Source organism: Mycteria americana, chromosome 10, assembly GCF_035582795.1.
Source record: "Mycteria americana isolate JAX WOST 10 ecotype Jacksonville Zoo and Gardens chromosome 10, USCA_MyAme_1.0, whole genome shotgun sequence".
Lineage (NCBI taxonomy): Eukaryota > Metazoa > Chordata > Aves > Ciconiiformes > Ciconiidae > Mycteria > Mycteria americana.
The window spans coordinates 4,144,891-4,161,387 of record NC_134374.1 but is presented as its reverse complement, the minus strand read 5'-3'; the positions used below and the strand labels follow the sequence as shown (position 1 = coordinate 4,161,387).

The 16,497-nt window shown below is 38.5% G+C and overlaps 2 protein-coding genes across 8 annotated transcripts in view; both read right to left on the bottom strand.

Annotated features, from left to right (window-relative positions):
• Positions 1-9,877, bottom strand: part of MTMR1 (myotubularin related protein 1) — a 40,252-nt gene extending 30,375 nt beyond the window's left edge. The window contains exons 1-4 of one of the 3 annotated variants that reach the window (XM_075513520.1): positions 9,553-9,877; positions 6,542-6,647; positions 3,820-3,843; positions 140-215 (exon numbers count right to left, since the gene is read on the bottom strand). In XM_075513520.1, the coding sequence (XP_075369635.1) occupies positions 140-215; positions 3,820-3,843; positions 6,542-6,647; positions 9,553-9,683 (337 nt within the window). In that variant the 5' untranslated portion in view covers positions 9,684-9,877. The remainder of the gene's footprint in view (positions 1-139; positions 216-3,819; positions 3,844-6,541; positions 6,648-9,552) is intronic. The other 2 variants (XM_075513518.1, XM_075513519.1) reach the window with 2 other exon arrangements.
• Positions 9,878-10,104: 227 nt separating this feature from the next.
• Positions 10,105-16,497, bottom strand: part of MTM1 (myotubularin 1) — a 47,097-nt gene continuing 40,704 nt past the window's right edge. For 3 of the 5 annotated variants that reach the window (XM_075512847.1, XM_075512849.1, XM_075512848.1), the window contains 3 exons: positions 16,314-16,427; positions 15,783-15,959; positions 10,105-13,362 (listed from right to left, as the gene is read on the bottom strand). In XM_075512847.1, coding sequence (XP_075368962.1) covers positions 13,195-13,362; positions 15,783-15,959; positions 16,314-16,427 — 459 coding nt within the window. In that variant the 3' untranslated portion in view covers positions 10,105-13,194. Of the gene's footprint in view, positions 13,363-14,830; positions 14,904-15,782; positions 15,960-16,313; positions 16,428-16,497 lie in introns of all 5 variants that reach the window. The other 2 variants (XM_075512851.1, XM_075512850.1) reach the window with 2 other exon arrangements.

Genomic DNA, 16,497 nt, shown 5'->3' with positions numbered 1-16,497 from the left:
AGAAATCCACATCAAATCAGCTAACCTAAAGTGGCATTAAATTAAAATAACAAAAGTCAAAAGGAAATAATATTCTGTTTTTAAATAAATAAACTAGTGATTTAATAGTATTCAGTGTAGTGCTCAATAGTATGCTTACCAATAACTTTGATTGATTCTCCAGGAAAAAGTGGAGCCTCTTCCATCTGTGCTAGTTTGTTTCCATCCCGCAGTGCCTGGCAGAAATCCAAAACCATGAGTAAATCTCACTTTCCATCTGTACTACATCCATACATTTTGATGCAAAGTGCTTTTACTGCCAGATTACTGGAACACAAGAAGTGTATCTTTTTTTACAAGGCACAACTGAATAAAACCGTAGCATAGTAAAAAAACAAAACAAACACAAAATTCAGTATTATAAATATTACACAGACATATGTTAGTAACATATTAGTAATAAAGCTTTTATGCAACAATTAGTTTCACATGCTAGCTACATATAGCATACAAAAATACGAACAATAAGATCAGTCCAAATTTGTAATTAATAATCTGTTAGTCTTTTGCTAAATGCAGGTATTGTTTTGGGTATTTTATCTACTTGAGAACATTTTAAAGCTCTTATTAAATTTTTTTCTATTCTTAATGTTGTTTATTTAATATTTGAGTATTTTCATCTGAGAGAATTATATGGCAGAAGCTTTATTTATTCAACATTTTAACTTTTTATTTTTGATAGCAAGAACTCAGAAGCACCCCACGATGCTCTATTTCAATCAATACCCTACTGAGAGTGCCGCAGGTTATGGAAGAGGTCCATGACAGGAATTTTGGATCCAGAAGGTCAGATTAAGAATGAAGTAATAATGAAATATAGAAGAACAATTAGCAATTTTAAAATAAGGGCTAGTTCCATAAATTTTCATTTAGGTAAATGGCTTCATTCCTGAATGATACAAGATGGATCTTTTGGGTCCTTCATTAGCAGCTAAGATTTACAATATGCTAAAGATTTTAATTAAGAATAAAAGGGTTTGCAGGACTTTTAAGGACCATGTGAGAAAGTGATCTCTCTCAGGTCAACATGGTGAGATATTAAGGTTTCATTTTTTTACATCCTGAAGTGAGAATAAATATAATAGGCTATGTTACAGTAAACAAATAACTCTTCCCTTGCATCAGAGCTCTGCTCCACATACAAATAATCGGTAGGATCTGTCTGCCTCCAAACAAACTATGACAAGCCCTCATTAATAAATAATTTCTAAAGATATTTAAATTGATCTCTGGCTTTAGATTTTCTTGGAAACTAACAGAATTTTATATTCAGCACCCAATCACAAAAGATGATGTGTAGAGAATTAGCCAATACTTACAAACTTAGAAGGACGGATGTGCTGTCAGATAGGGGCTTACGTGCAGTATTACATTTCAGACTACATGACATTACACGAAAACCCTACCTAGCACATAACCAGTTAACACACTAAATACTTTCTATGGATTCTCTTCCATGAGAAATATAAGATTTGTATGTACTGTACAAGTACTGATATATAGTACCTTGCTACACAGTTAATGAATGAAAGATGAGTAAAACTTGCCACCTGATCAGGTTCTGCTTCAGAATGATAGCCATTGTGTCCATCCTGAATCTCCTGCATTGCATGAGGCAGCAGTAGGGCAAGAGAGAAGTAACAGGAAAAAACATGCAGACAACAAGTGAAAGGACAAAATCTTTTCTTTTTTGTTTCCCTTTTTTTCTTTCCTTAAAAAGACAGCATATACTTTAACTCCAGTTTAGCTATTCAAAATCTTCCACTCCTGGCACAAACTGCTTTCCACAGAAAGGAATCCAAGCTATTAGCACGATGCTTTTAATGTTATTTGGCACAACACAAAATGAAAAATTTAATCCCTTTTTCACAAAAGAGTCAGTGCTGGTAGATAAGAACATAAAAGTATGTACTGTCTTTTTAAGACAAACAACCTTACAGTGAAGAAAATGAATTCAAAGTATGCCACATGCTTATCAATAGAAGAAATTGAGTACAGCTTGCAATGGTAGCATTAGGGGGAAACTCATGCAGTCTTTCAAGGAAAAAATAGGTTGACATCAAATAGAAGTATCTAGACAATTTGAAAAATGCTTTACTGTGTAAAACATGTTTTAATTGAACTTTCAGTTTTATGGTTTCGCATATTTTTCCAGCAACTTCTGTGTTGTTGCTGGAAACCTAGTCAGTAACTTTACAGAACCTAAAATTACTCCTCATAGCAAAATATGCAAACAATTCACAGTCTTATGTTAATTTATTTTTGCATCATATTGGCAACAAATCCTGAATATTAATTAAATCTCTTTAATAAACATAAGGTCCCTATGCACTCCAGAGAGAAGCACAAATGTCATAGAGTCATAAAAAGTAAGTCTTTTAATATGTTCAGCCAAAATTTTTCTTCCATCTTCTTTCTTTATTAACTGGAGAGAAGTTGTGTTCATGACAGTCTATTATTCCCAGCTCATACGCAAACAACTTCTCACTTGATAGACTGTAAAACCAGCCTCAGTCTAAATTTACAAATGTTTGCTAAAGTCAGTTTTTCTTTTTACAGAACCCTCAAAAAAGAAAAACTTAGAAGAAGGACTTCAGATATCTTCAGATAATTTGAACTCTACAAGAGCTTAAAAAGTTATAATTAATTAAAAAACTCTTTCAAATTATAAAGGACTCCTAACATTTACGTGGAATTCTGTTATATAGAAATTACTTAAATTTGAGACCATAAAAATGTTGCTTCTGAAATTAAAGCAAAGTAGATATTGTGATCTCTGGAAGAAAACCAGAAGGACAACCAGCAAATACACCAAAAGATTTTAAAGAAATGAAAGAGAGAGAAGCACAGCAGATCATTCAAAGATCAAAGCCTTTACAAAGGCTGAACCAAAACAATCAATTTTTGTTACTCAACTCAGACCAATTATTTCAAGAGTTAGCTATCAAAAAAAAAAAAAAAAATCAACTTGTGGATTTGTATGATTGGACTAAACACATCATTTTCAAATATGTAAACAACGGATGAGAAAAAGAAATCATTCAGACTTCATCTCTTGGCTTGAGACTGAACAAGAGGTCTTTGTTTGAATAAAAGTGTTAGACACATTTCATGAACAATGTCAGAATGCTATCCAGATCATTTCTCACTCCATAAATGTTACTAAAAGAGAGGGACGAGGAAACAAGGCATGACCTTTTTATATGTCCAACGAACAATGGGCAAGACCTAGTCTCAAAATTATCGTTAAAAAGATGCAGGTCATTGCACTAGTGTCTAACTTCAAACTTAACTTTCAATCCTACTACAGGGTGGTCACATTTAAGGTAAAACACGTACAAAGGCAAGCATGAATCAGTATCTTATTTAAACAGGATAGACAAAGACGTAACGCTTTTACCACTAATATTCTTTAGCATAGATAACACGTTAGAGCTGCTAATACAGTATTCCATAGTCCGAAGCATTTAAGCCTCAGTTGCAAGCATCCATTTTGTCAAAATTAATGTAATAAAACTGAAGTTAGTATTGCACATTCATAACATAATTTAAAAATACTGCTCTCTTACACATTGACTTTTATTGCTCACGAAAACATTGTAATGTATATAAAGCATTTCTATGGCAAAGAAGCTGTTGCACTGCATAGCAAAATGGTCTGACTGGTTCATAAAAACCATTAATGAAGTAAAGAAGAACACTTGACACACCAAGATCTCACACAGCACAAAAGACAAACAGGTAGGAGGCCGTTTCACTGCTAGCCAAAGGTAATCTTACCCGTATAACAGGCCTCCTGTACACCTGTTAGTTAAAATATAAAATGTTATCCAACAAAACACACAGATTTGATTTGTTAAAGATATTATATCTTACTTCATCAGATTTTTAGAAGAACTCTACTTCCAACATTTTAATTATAGCCGAATTTTGAACGAACAAAACAAAACTATGCAGATCTAGTAGCTCTCCTTTGCAGAATTGTTTAGGTCTAAACACAATCTAGCTACTTCATTTTAGTGATGTAGCAAATACCAAGCTCTTTTGAAACATTCATTCCTAATCACCCTTTTATCCAGTTACAATGTGCTATTGTGGAAAGAGAAGAAAGAGCCTGATAATCCTTCTAGGTGGAAGACAATAAGCCAGCAATAACAGCCATGAAGTATCACCACCATGCTTTTAGATTCAAATGGCAAAATAAGGATAGGGACAACTCTCCTCAACTTATTTCTGCAGGCATCTACATTCAGCTACTATAACCTAAGCAATTTTCCTTTATATGAACCCCTCGTTCAAGAACACGCTCCAGGCAGAGAGTATGTCAGAGAAGACATACACAGCAGAGTTCAAACTCAGAGTGAGATCATGTTGCTGTAGGGTTTAGCAAGCAAGAGCTCACTCTGTACTCTCCAGTTTTGATGATTTCATTTGCAGCCCCTTTGCTTTCCCCTCCCCTAAATTACAGTCTGGTAAGGAAAGTTACACAGAGTAACATGAGTAACACCATTAGATACAAGAATCAATATATTTACCTGGTTTTGCAAACATATTGATTGAAACATTAAAAAAAAGGATGAAAGAAAGAATAAAGCAGTGAGTTCCTGGTAAATCCAGCAGAAAGCAACAGAACTGCCTGACCAGTTCCAGAAGCAAACACACACATCTGGCCCTACCTGAAGTTTCTAAATTGTTGTAAGATAGTCTCTAAATGCAGCAATTCGAGATAAGCAAGGTAATGAAGACCCAGAAAATTGATCAGAGTGCATCAAAAGGGAAAGATATCTCAAAGGAAAACTGAGTTATAAATGGGCGTTATCTTTTTACATGTGAATTCCATAGTAATAATGAATAAACCTAGCCTGTTAGTGGTGCTGACTAAGCAACTAATTGTACCACTGAACCTCTGCAGAAGCTAAGTGCAAAGGAAATCCTCTCCTAAGACATAGGCACCGCTTCACAAGATACTGGTCCTGAATGTAACTAAAGATATTCTAGGATAAGAAATTCCATGATGTTATACACAAATGTGGGATTTCAAATCACAGCAATGTAATGATGCCAAATACAATTTATATACAAAAATTCTGAATGCCATCAGGCTTAAATTTTTTTCTTTCATTTCTAAGAAACGGAGAATGAAGTAGAATTTTAATTAGGCCTTAAAAGACTTATTCCTGTTAAATAATATCCAAGATGAGTTTGGTATAGAGAAGTAGGTTATTTAGAATTCAAAAGTGCTCTTTATTCCAGAGGAATGCATTCTAACGCAGAGATAAACTGAACACCAAGCTTACACACTTGGATTTTACTAAAATGAAGTCCTTGATCTACAGGGCAAATACAACATCGACAGCTGTAATGCAAGGTTTCCCACAATGTTTTATCAAAGATGTTAGCCTTGACCTGAAGCAAGCATTTGCAATTCAGCTGCCACAGTATGGAAGAGCTACACTTTTTATGAGTATAAGCTGCTGACTGTGCCAATAGTGTGAAACTCTGTGAGGTGAATTTTTAAGTGGACTACGGTCAAAAACATTTTGTGGATTCATCTTCAGGCTTGAGCTGAATCTGACCTGCTGTCACAGAATCTAAAATACGCTGTTTCTGGACAACAAACTTTTTAATCACAGGGCATATTAGAAAATAATTTAAAGTCTAATTTAAAAAAGAAGATAAAAACCTAATTTGGCCATTTTGCATGAAGACCATGAAACTGCTTCAAATCTAGGAAGAAAAAAGGATCTAGATAGCAGCAGCCTGGGTTTCGTAAAGGGACTTCAAACACAGATGACTTTTTGTCAATTTGTAAGAGAAGGAAAACTACATATGCTCCACTCTTGTCAGTTCAGTTGGCTGGCTGAATACAGGAAATGGCAAACGAGCATGAAAGAACGGGGTAAAAAAGCCTAATGCACCCTGTCAGGTAAACCATACTGTGCAACCATTACCTTAGAGACAAACATGTTGCTGGGAGGGAATGAAAACAGGTGATTTTTTTGTTTGTTTGTTTGACGTTAAATTCTCTGTCTCTGGTGAAACCCCATGAAAAATGATAGTAATTTATGTTCTTTGCACGGTCACAAAGACATATGCATTTATTTTTTGTGAAATCTGGAGAGCTTAGTTCTGTAGTCTGAATGACACACACTAGAAACAATTTCAACCTGTAACTATTAATCTACTTTACCAAAATTTTTGTATGTAGTAATCAAAAGAAAAGACAACTCGCTTTTGGCATTTTATTCAAAACATTGACTTTTAATTTTCCTTTCACCTCTCTCTTAATTTTTATTCTGTAGACTTCAATGCCACTATTCTAAATACGGAGGAAAACACAAAGCAGAGTCAAAAGACTCCTACACATAATGACATGTTTCTAGTTCTGAAACATTCAGCAATCGCTTCAGTACTTACCACCTGATAATCAAGGTAGCAAGGACTTTCCTGATCATTCACTCTTTTATCTTAAAGAAATCAATGCATTCCTCAAGTCACTTACCCTGTAGTCTCTGGACACAGCTTCTGATGGGACAGACCCTGAAATCTGACTAGAAATGGTTGCAGCTATCAGCTGTTTACACCATTCCACATGGGATCCAGTCGGGCTACAAAAACAGAATATTGAAAATTATTTAGCAGTAATTCAAAATGTATATTGAGACTAGCATAGCAACTGCGCGCACGCAGAAAACAAGACCATAAATGACCACTAACACCATAAAAATTAGCTTGCTTTGTGGGCAGAACGCAACTATTTTGCTGATCAAATTAGGGAAAAGAAATTTACTAGATCTTATCAGAGATGTAGAGCTGTCAGTAGGTTAAAAGTGAGGTTAGGGTCCTCGGAACTTGTAAAAATGTTGGTTTCCTTATCCAGTGTAATTTTTTTTCACCATTCACACATTTGTTTCTTAAAGCCATCCATAGAATGAATTTGGTCAAGTAATAAGAAACTCCTTACACTTTCCTTATTATTATTTCCTGATTATCCAGTAAATCCTCAAAATTAAATTACTCTATGCTAGTATTTAACAATTTAAACTACGCTAGTGGTGTATTCTATTTTAATATTAAGTGTAGAAAATGCATGTTTTCTAAAGGGTAACTTCTAGTTAGCTATATTTTTTTCCTATTCATAAAATAATCTCTGAATAATATTCAGGACGGGCCTTCCCATGCCACAGCAAGGAATCCTGCAGTGTAGGGCCTTTATAAGAACCCTAAAGACAAAGCATCTGAACAGCAGAATCACACTAAATTCCAGATGATGCGCTGTGAGAACAGTCACCTGAACTAATGCTGCTTACAAATAACATAGCATTGAGAGTGAGAAGCAATTACATAGTTCATTGCCAGCCACTTTGAAGTGCACTAGGTCTGCTTCAAAACATGCCAGTATCCAAGGAAAGACTAGGAGTGCCAGAGGGAACTGTTCCCTGAATGCTACAGCAGCCTCAGCTGATGCCGTAGATAACTGCCATTTTTTTCAAACAGTTTAGCTGGGCTCTTCTACAGATTCAATGCTTATTCGGAAGTCAAATAGAGAAAGAAAATTTTAATTCATTTTTAGAATTCGTTCATAAACTAGCTTTGGATTCTGTGAGTATCCTGTGACGTTGACGTGAATAACTACATACGCATACCCAGCACCCAACCGATGCACCACAACTTGGACATTAAGAGGGTGGGATAATGGCATAAGATGACCAATTACTACTTAACTAGAGGTCTTGTCTTACATTAACTCTGCTAGGACAGAGTTAGGTGAAGATGCATGCAACAACTTCATACCTGAAATGAAAGCTCTTTCAGAACTTTTCTGATAAATTTTAGTAGCTTTCTAAAAGTACCTGCAAAATTCTACACAGTACTAGATCACAAAATGTTGGTTTGCAACTAAAACACATCTATGATATTGCTGCTTGAACAACAAAGATAACTCTCAGGTTAGTGCTGAACTCGAGTCCAGATTCATTTAGAGAAACTTTTCACTTAAGTTTTGCAAGAGTGCATGAGCTAAACCCTACAGTAATCCTTTTCTGATTTCATTTATTTCTCCTTCTTTCACATCTCTTAATTTCTAGTGCGTCTCTTTAGGGTTTGCCCAAGTTTGTTTCCAAATGAGCACTTACTTGTTAAGTAAGAAAACGATTTATTTTTCTACGGCTTATCTTCACCAGGAATCACTACATCAACAAAGTTAATAGCAGCAAGAGAACGAATGTGAATGCAGGTCCACCTCCTACGATCAGTGTCTCAGGATGCATCAGCGTACCACAGGATGCTGACCATAGGGACGTGACTTATCACCATCTGTCAAGTGGGACACCTACCCACCCGTACACGTCTTTTCATTCTGTCTCATCTGAGGTCACACACGTTAGCATAACCTGGTACAACCGTACTGGCAAATAAATGAATTAAATAACAAATGGACATTATAACTTTCCCAGGGCAGAACAAGATTAGGAGGAGAAAGAAAGAAAGATGAAAATTAGGATGAGAAAGCACATTAATAAGGAACACAAAGATGTAAGTTTTGGTGATAGAAAATGGACATTTGTTTTCCGCCTTCACTAGAATGATGTAAAACTCCAGGATTCTCCTAAACAGAAAAGAGAGAGAATATGGAGACTGGAACCTGGCACTGGTTTTTAAATGCAGTCTTTTTTCTTTATTTTTCATCCCAGTGAAATTTCCGTTAGTTTCTACTCCTTGTTTAAGGATTTTTAAATGCAGCTCTGAAGTCTGCCTCCAGCTGGAAACTTCTGAAGAAAGGAATTACCCTGCCAGCGGCTGCTGAACTAGATGGGGTAACACCTGGCGCCCAGCTCCTGCGCACCCCCCCCGGGAAACCCCGCCAACCTGCAGCCAGCCGGGCACCTGCACCGGGACACAAAGCCTTCACACGCTTCTACAGGTAAACGGACACACCGGGGGACACGCCATACTGCTTTGGGACAGCTACACCTCTGCAGAGGAAATGCCCGCTTGCGTGGAAAAAAACCAAACGGGAATAAAGACTTAAAATCTGAGGACGGTCTCACTTGAGCTTGCAAAGACGAGAAGCTACGCACTGCCCAAAAAACCCCGGGCCAAAATCCTGCAGGCAGCCCCAGCCTTCGCAAAACCGGTGACGTTACCGACCAAAAGCGCACAACCGCAAGCAGGAAACTTTGACAACGGCCAGTCCCCTCGCCGAGGAAAACCCGCCGTTAGCCCGCGCGGTGACACAAACAAAACCCCCAGGTTCGCGTTACAGGGGCTGGCTGGGCTCCGCGCCGCCGCACCCGCCGGCGGTACCGCTTCCGCTTCCACGCCGGTTTCGGGGCGCGGGGCGGCGGCGGGGAGGGCGCCCCAAGGCCGGGGGCCGCGCCCCGCGGAGGCGCGGGCCGAGGGGCGCCCGCCGCCGCCTCCCGCCGGCCGGGCAAGGCCGCGGCGCCCCGCACCGAGCGCGGGAAGCGGAGCCCCCTCTCCCGCCGCCCGCCCTTCGCCGCCGGCTCCGCTCACCTGTCCAGCGTCTCCGTGCTGGCCTGCCGCGACCCTGCCCCCGCCGCCGCGGCGCCCCCCGCCCGCACGCCTCGCCGGCTCACGCCGCCGCCCTCCACCGCCGGCCCAGCCGCCGCCGCCGCCCGCTCCATGTTTCCGGCCGCCGGCGGGACGCGCTGCGCCGGCGGGATGACGGACTGCCGCCCCTCCGCGGCGCACCCCCGGCTCGGCCCGGCCCGGCCCTGCCGCCTCAGCCCGGCCCGCTCGGGCCCCGGCGGCGGCCGAGAGCTGTCACCTGGCGGCGGGGCTTACCCACAGGCCTCCGCGCCGCCGCGAGGGCGGGCAGCGGCCCCGCGCGGCGGGGGAAGGCCGGGCTGCAGCCGCCCCGCGCCGCCGGCTCCGCGGGGCCCGGCCCGGGCGCTGAGGGGAGCACAGGGCCTGCGGGCCCCCCTCAGGGTCTGCCCCCTTCAGCCGCGGGCAGCCCGCGCTGCCGGGAGAGGTGGGCCGACAGCAGCAGCCCCTTTCAGCGTCCCATTAAAACGTCTGTCGGAGGCAAAGGGTTTAAAACTGACATCTTTATTTTTTCCCCTTCACACATATACACGGCAGACGGATGTTAAGCTCTCCCCCCCGCCCCAAAGTCGCTTGACAAATGACACCCGGCTCCAGAGCGGTCCTGCGTATCCGGCCAGGGCGGCCGACCCTTCGTTCAGGAGCAGCAAGGAGCACGCGAGGAGGGTCCTGGTCAGTTATATATAAAAACCTGCACGACGGACAATGCTCACTGTGAGACAAAAAACCGAACTCAAGGCAGAGTTTAAAAATACATCAAAAGGAGGTAGTACACAAATCATTTCTAGGGTATACCCATAACAGTGATGCTGGGGTGGATAAGGCATAAGCAAATAAAGGCAGCATTCAACAAATAAACTTTCTAAATAAGTAACTGAAGCCCAGCACAAAAACTAGGTTATCTTCTCAGGTCCATGGAAGTAAGAATACAGAAAGGAAAAAAATAAAATAGCGTTCCCGAGATGGGTATTTCATATTGGATATCAGGCATTTGACGTTCACATCCCAGCCCTGCTTTTTCACCCCTCCTGGAAAAGGCACTCAGCACCTGGACCTCTCTCACTCACCACCTCGAAAGCTTCCCCAGGTTTGTTCCTGGCCGCAACAGCTACAAGAGGGCACCGACTGTAGTTAACGGGTCAGCTGCGGCACCCGCCGCTGTGCGCAGGGGACCGGAGGTGCCCTTCAGATACAGTGTATGCATGCAGTGCATTGCAGAATGACAGCCCAGATCACGCGTTTAAGTGGAAAGAAGAGCTTCCTGTTAACGTTGATCAGTTTGTATGCCTACATTCACGACTTCAAAGTAGTATCTTCCAGAAAGTATTGGATTAAAAACACTGCTATGTTTGCCTAATATTGCCATGTAAAAATAGAATTAAAACAAGTATCTTATCTGTTGACTTGAAAAAAATCCAAGCCCGCACAGAGCTATGTTAGAGAGCTTCAAAGACTGCAATTTGACTGAACCAGTAATATGAAGAATGGTATATATGTAATGAAGCAAGTGCAAAAAGATCCGTTCCATTATATTACACTTTCCCAAATGCAATAGGTTATCATGTAGTGTTTACACAGTAAAAACTATTAGATTTTCTGAACTTCTCCACACTGCTCAGAGATGTCACCAATACGTTCAACTCAAATACAGAAACTTTAAATATTCTAATAAAAATAGCTTTTTTTTTTTTTTATAAACCACAAGTAAGTAGAAGGCAAATATACCAGAGTATGCATAGCTTTCAAAATGCAAAGTATATCACGAACAATTGAGTATCCTTCTTCATTTATCTGATGTAATGCATCTTATTTACCTTAACAAGTCAAGATTTTAGGACAATGTTGTTATTTTGGAAACACATACTGAAGAACATTGACGGGAGAATGAAATTTAGAGGACAAAAATAAGTCATATAAATCCCGTGTATTTAGAACACACTTGCCATATGCTCTGAGCTTCCCTGAAAAAAATAGTGCAATTCAGTGTATATACTGAATTAAATCAAGAGGCGGTATACTTCTATTCCTTTGAAAAAATACTGTTCTAGAAATATTCAGATGTCCTCTAAACTTTGACTTATTTTATGGAACTATAGCTTTAAATTTAGTTTTCATATGCAAAATATTTACACTTTATAAACTTGCAGAATTTCTAATAAACTATATTATATATACTTAAACAAATCTTAATTTATATATAATACTATATCTTGCAGATCAAAACTCACCACATGTACAATAATTTACAATGACAGAAGCCTCAAGCATCAAAATATCTCCTTTAAAATAACAATATTAGATAAGAGTCCTCTACAGATTCTGAATTGCAGTACTTCCTGGATTGCCTGAATATCATTAAACTTCTGAGAATATGCAAAATTTTAATTAAATATCAAGTAGCAAGGTTTGTGCTGTTATAAGAAATGCTTGCAACTATGTAAAAGACACCTGAAAGGAACAAATCAAAGGTTTACAAGAAGCCTCTGAAATGAAGGCTTAAAACTAGAATTCACGGGAAGGTTCAATGTAAATGCACACATTATATGCAAATCTTGATTACTGAAGTCCCTCAAATACTTAATAATAAATTCGTTGAACAAAAGTTAAATTAAACAGTAAGCTATAAATGTACAGGTTTTCAACAGTATTTATAACTGAAAATTTTTGCCTACTTTGGTATAAAAGCTCCTTTAAACAGGCACATTTACTTTTAGAAGACAAACGCAAGCTTTAATACTATGGCTATTGCTGGATATTTAAGCAAGGTCTCTGTGGGTCTGTTTTTAATTATATAAACCTTCTTTAGAACCATTTTATTCTGTATTAATCCAAAGAACCAATATTGCCAACAGCAATAATTTGTAACATACTTTTAGTGCTGAACTGTTAGCCAGAACAGGACTTCTCAGAATCCAGTACAACTGTAATTTGTTAAAAAAAATTAATTTACAATAAAAAATAGGTTTTTCTTTTATTTTGATGTCTGCTGAACTATTTGAACCTTTTAATTAGAAGCCTATCAGTGAAATCCCTTCCATATTTTTGTTTATTTCAAAAAAGGAGAATTTGGAATTCTCAGGAAACTAGAAAATTTCAACACTTCTCTGAAATCTTACAATATAATTTATTTTTCTCTCATGAACTCCACAAATGTATTCCTAACAGGAATACACACATACCTAATTTTACACAATGTGAATATTCCTATTGCCATTAACGTGTTTATTCACGACATGTAAGACTGAGCATGAATTTCCTTATAGGAACATGACCTACAATGTAATAAATTAAAGCATTCTTATGAAAACAATAAATCATTTTAATTTCAATTGTACCAGACTTTCCAAAATAACTCTTAAAGCCCTCCATAACTAGAAGTTGATTATTAATGTTCCCAGTCCACAGGTTCTGAAAGGCACGTAACTGAAGAGTTGGTTTTGTTCGTTTTGAAGTTCTCCTCAAACGAAGACAGTCTAAAATAATTTGTGTTAGGACAGTCTAACGTAAGGCATTAAAATATTCCTCTTTATGCTATAGATCTATGTTAAGCACCACTTGCTATTACAGTATAAAATGAAGCCAACATTTTCTTCAAAAATGTGTTTGTACTTGGGACATCATTTGTGAGGGAGATGCTGATGAGGCTGATGAATTGGATATCTTAGAATTATTTGTGATCTGTAGTTCTTCAAGTCTCCTTATATAATCATCACGTAACGCAAGGAGCTCCATGTAACGCTGCTCCACTGGATTTGGCTGCTAATATAGAAAGAGATCTATATTAGTCTTATCACTTCAGTCCAACTACTTTGATACAGTTAGGCTGCTGTAGTATTTGTGTTTTCCTGGCATTACTCAGTATTTGCAGCTTCCAACATACGAAGCAAGTTGTAGCTAAACAGAAATATTTACTTCTATAATGCAAGAGCCCTCTGCCTTCCAGTTGTTCTCATCCAAAGGAAATCTTTACACAAAACAGTTCTTCGTACCTCAATAAAATCAGCCAGCACTTCCTGGAGCATACGGATTTTATTTTCTTATTATCTAATATTGTGTGGAAGATAGGTGTGAATACCTTGTCCGAAGCTTTTCTCTTCTTGACTTATTAAAAGCTTTTAGATTCCAGAGGTCAGATGTCTCATCATCTTCCCTAAAAACAGTGTTTAGGCAGACTGGCTATTTTAGCTACACCGATCAGATTAAGATGAAATCCATGCCTTCAGATTAAATAATTTCCCTTACTGATGAAATTAAACTTCAGTTTTTAATAGTAAACTCGCAACTTTGTGTAAATAAACAAGTGAAGTAAATGCAAAACTTTATTAGTGAATTCTGTAAGGAAACTTCACTGTGTTTAAAATCAACTGCCCTAGCTTTCAGGAGATTACTCGCAGAAAGAGCATCTTAACTGTCTCCATTTTAAGCTTTGCTTCCGTTTTCAGATAGAGTAATGAAACAAATGGAAAAGTAGAATTACAAATGTCCAAGGCAGATACAGAGCCTAATGTTACTTTCAGCTGTACATACCTGTCAAGAAGTTGCTGCTGTTTCACAGTTAACTGCCTGTAATTAAAAGCTATTAGCAGTGCAGTTTCAGGAGCAAATGTAAACGCCTCACCAGTTCAAAACCAGCTGAACCGGCACTCTTACGTGCACCACTCACTATGCACCCCAGATGAGGACGGCAATGAACGTTGAAGCAACTGTGGAAGCTGGATCAATGACTAAATGTAGGTACTAAAATGATTAGAGATGTAGGGTTAATGATGTTGCTAGTAACAGACCAGACTCCTCATTAGACTGAAGTCTGATGCAGAACATGCTTCTAAGTAATAGCACTAAAAAAGGTAATCAAAAAACTGGTTCAGGCCGCATGTCCACTATTCAGTTGCTTAAGTCAAGATGAAGCATAAATTTCAAGTGCAGCAAAAAAAAAAAAAATTGTTGCATTTTGTAGATAAAAATGGTGAAAATGAGGGACCGGTAGTAGCAACATAGAAGATTATCACATGGGTTTGCATTTCTAATAAGAAACTTCTGCCAAAAATCTTTCCTGAATAATGGTAAAGCACATTTTTAAGTAGATTTACAGCTAATTTGCATGCCCTATAATCCTTCACTTTCTAAAATAAATCTTTGGATTCACCTTTTGCAAAATGCCCTCATCTTTCACAGCAAGCAACAAAAGCTTTAAAACTAGAACTTCACATTAAAACTGGCAACATACTTGTAAGAAAATATAGCAAACTGTCTGACTTTCTTACAGCCTCTAAAGTGTTGTAAATAAGACAGGAGATCAGCTGCAGAACAGGAAGTGCATTGCTTGAAAACTCCTGATTCATTCCAGGGGCTGGATTGTGAAGACTGCTTCTGTCAGAGAAACTGCTCCTCTATCTTCTCCTACTCAAAACTCCACAACTTGTTAAGAAGGACAAATAAGTCTCTGTACACTATCTTTACACGCCACATTGCTGAGATTTCTAGCAAGATTGTAACAAACATTGAGCGTCCATATAGTAAACATTAAAAGCACAGAACTGAACTATTTGTAATTTGACAAAAGCTTTTCTGGGCTTCCAATCTGATTCACTTGTATAATTTTCAATAACAGCTTTCATCCCACGGTTACACAGTGTAAACAATGTTGGGTCATCAAAGATACATAAAAAAAATCTTACCATAAGCCATCAATACAGTTAGCAGTTTTGAAAGAGAAAGGACCGAATAGGTCCTCTTAATTTGTAAAAAGACTTCATACACTCTCTAAGAAGGAGAAAGACTAAGCAAATGCAACTAAGCGTGTTTGTGATGCTAATGCCCTAACTCTTCAGGGACCAGCAAGCCCTATTTCTAAGCGTTGTCATTCACCCTTTAGTAGCATCAAATGCCCTTAAAAATGCTCCCCCAGCCCTGTACCCAAGAAAAGGGGATAGAAAGAGCTTGAGGATGACTTGATACTAAGCAGTGAAATAAGCTCAGTGTTCTGAGAAGAGCTGAGCAAGTCAAAAAAAACCCCAAAAAAACCCTGAATAATCATTTTCACCTTTTTTCTCTGTCTTTACAAACATAATATTAAAAACCTGAACAGACTACAGGTACTATTCTACAAGTCAGTTATGACACAAAATCCTATTTCCAAAGTCTAAAAGCATTTTGCGCATTATAGAGAATTTACTTACTTGTTGCCGAATTCTTGGGTTCCACCTGATGTAGTAATTGACCCAGAGCTCTAAGTGACGCATACTGGCTACTGGATAGAGCGCTCGATTTAGCTCTTTAGTATAAAAAGGATTGGTGTATTTAGATTTTTCACTGTTTATCAAAGACCATAACGATAATGTTTTCTCAGTCACTTTCTAAAATGAAATTGAAATAAGCACAGTAAATATTTGCACAAAATAAGGAAATCCATCATAGAAGCCATGGTTACATTCTAAAATTAATACACTTCTGATTTACTTAGAAGCATAATAAATTACTGTATTAGAAATATTCCAAAACCAGTGTTTGACAAGTATTTTAGTGACTACATAGTCTTTAAGCTATCAAAACCAAGGAATTTACCACGCAACTATTCTATAACAAGAATAATGCCAGTTCAAAACCACTGTCATACAAGGAATATAACCAAATACAATGCAACCAAAACTTTCTGTAATCGTCTAGAGTCAAGACAGCAATACAATTAAACAATCAGTGGTTTGACTAACCTCTTTTTCTCTAAGAGACTCACTGTTATACAAGAAAGTACCAAACCGGCAGCTGTACAAGTGATCCAGGATTGTAATCAAGAACTGCTCATTGAATTCAAAGGCCGTAGGAAACTAAAAACAGAAAAGACAAATTCGTTCTTTACATCGTAAAAGCAGGGAGAGATGCACATGCCCTGGTGAA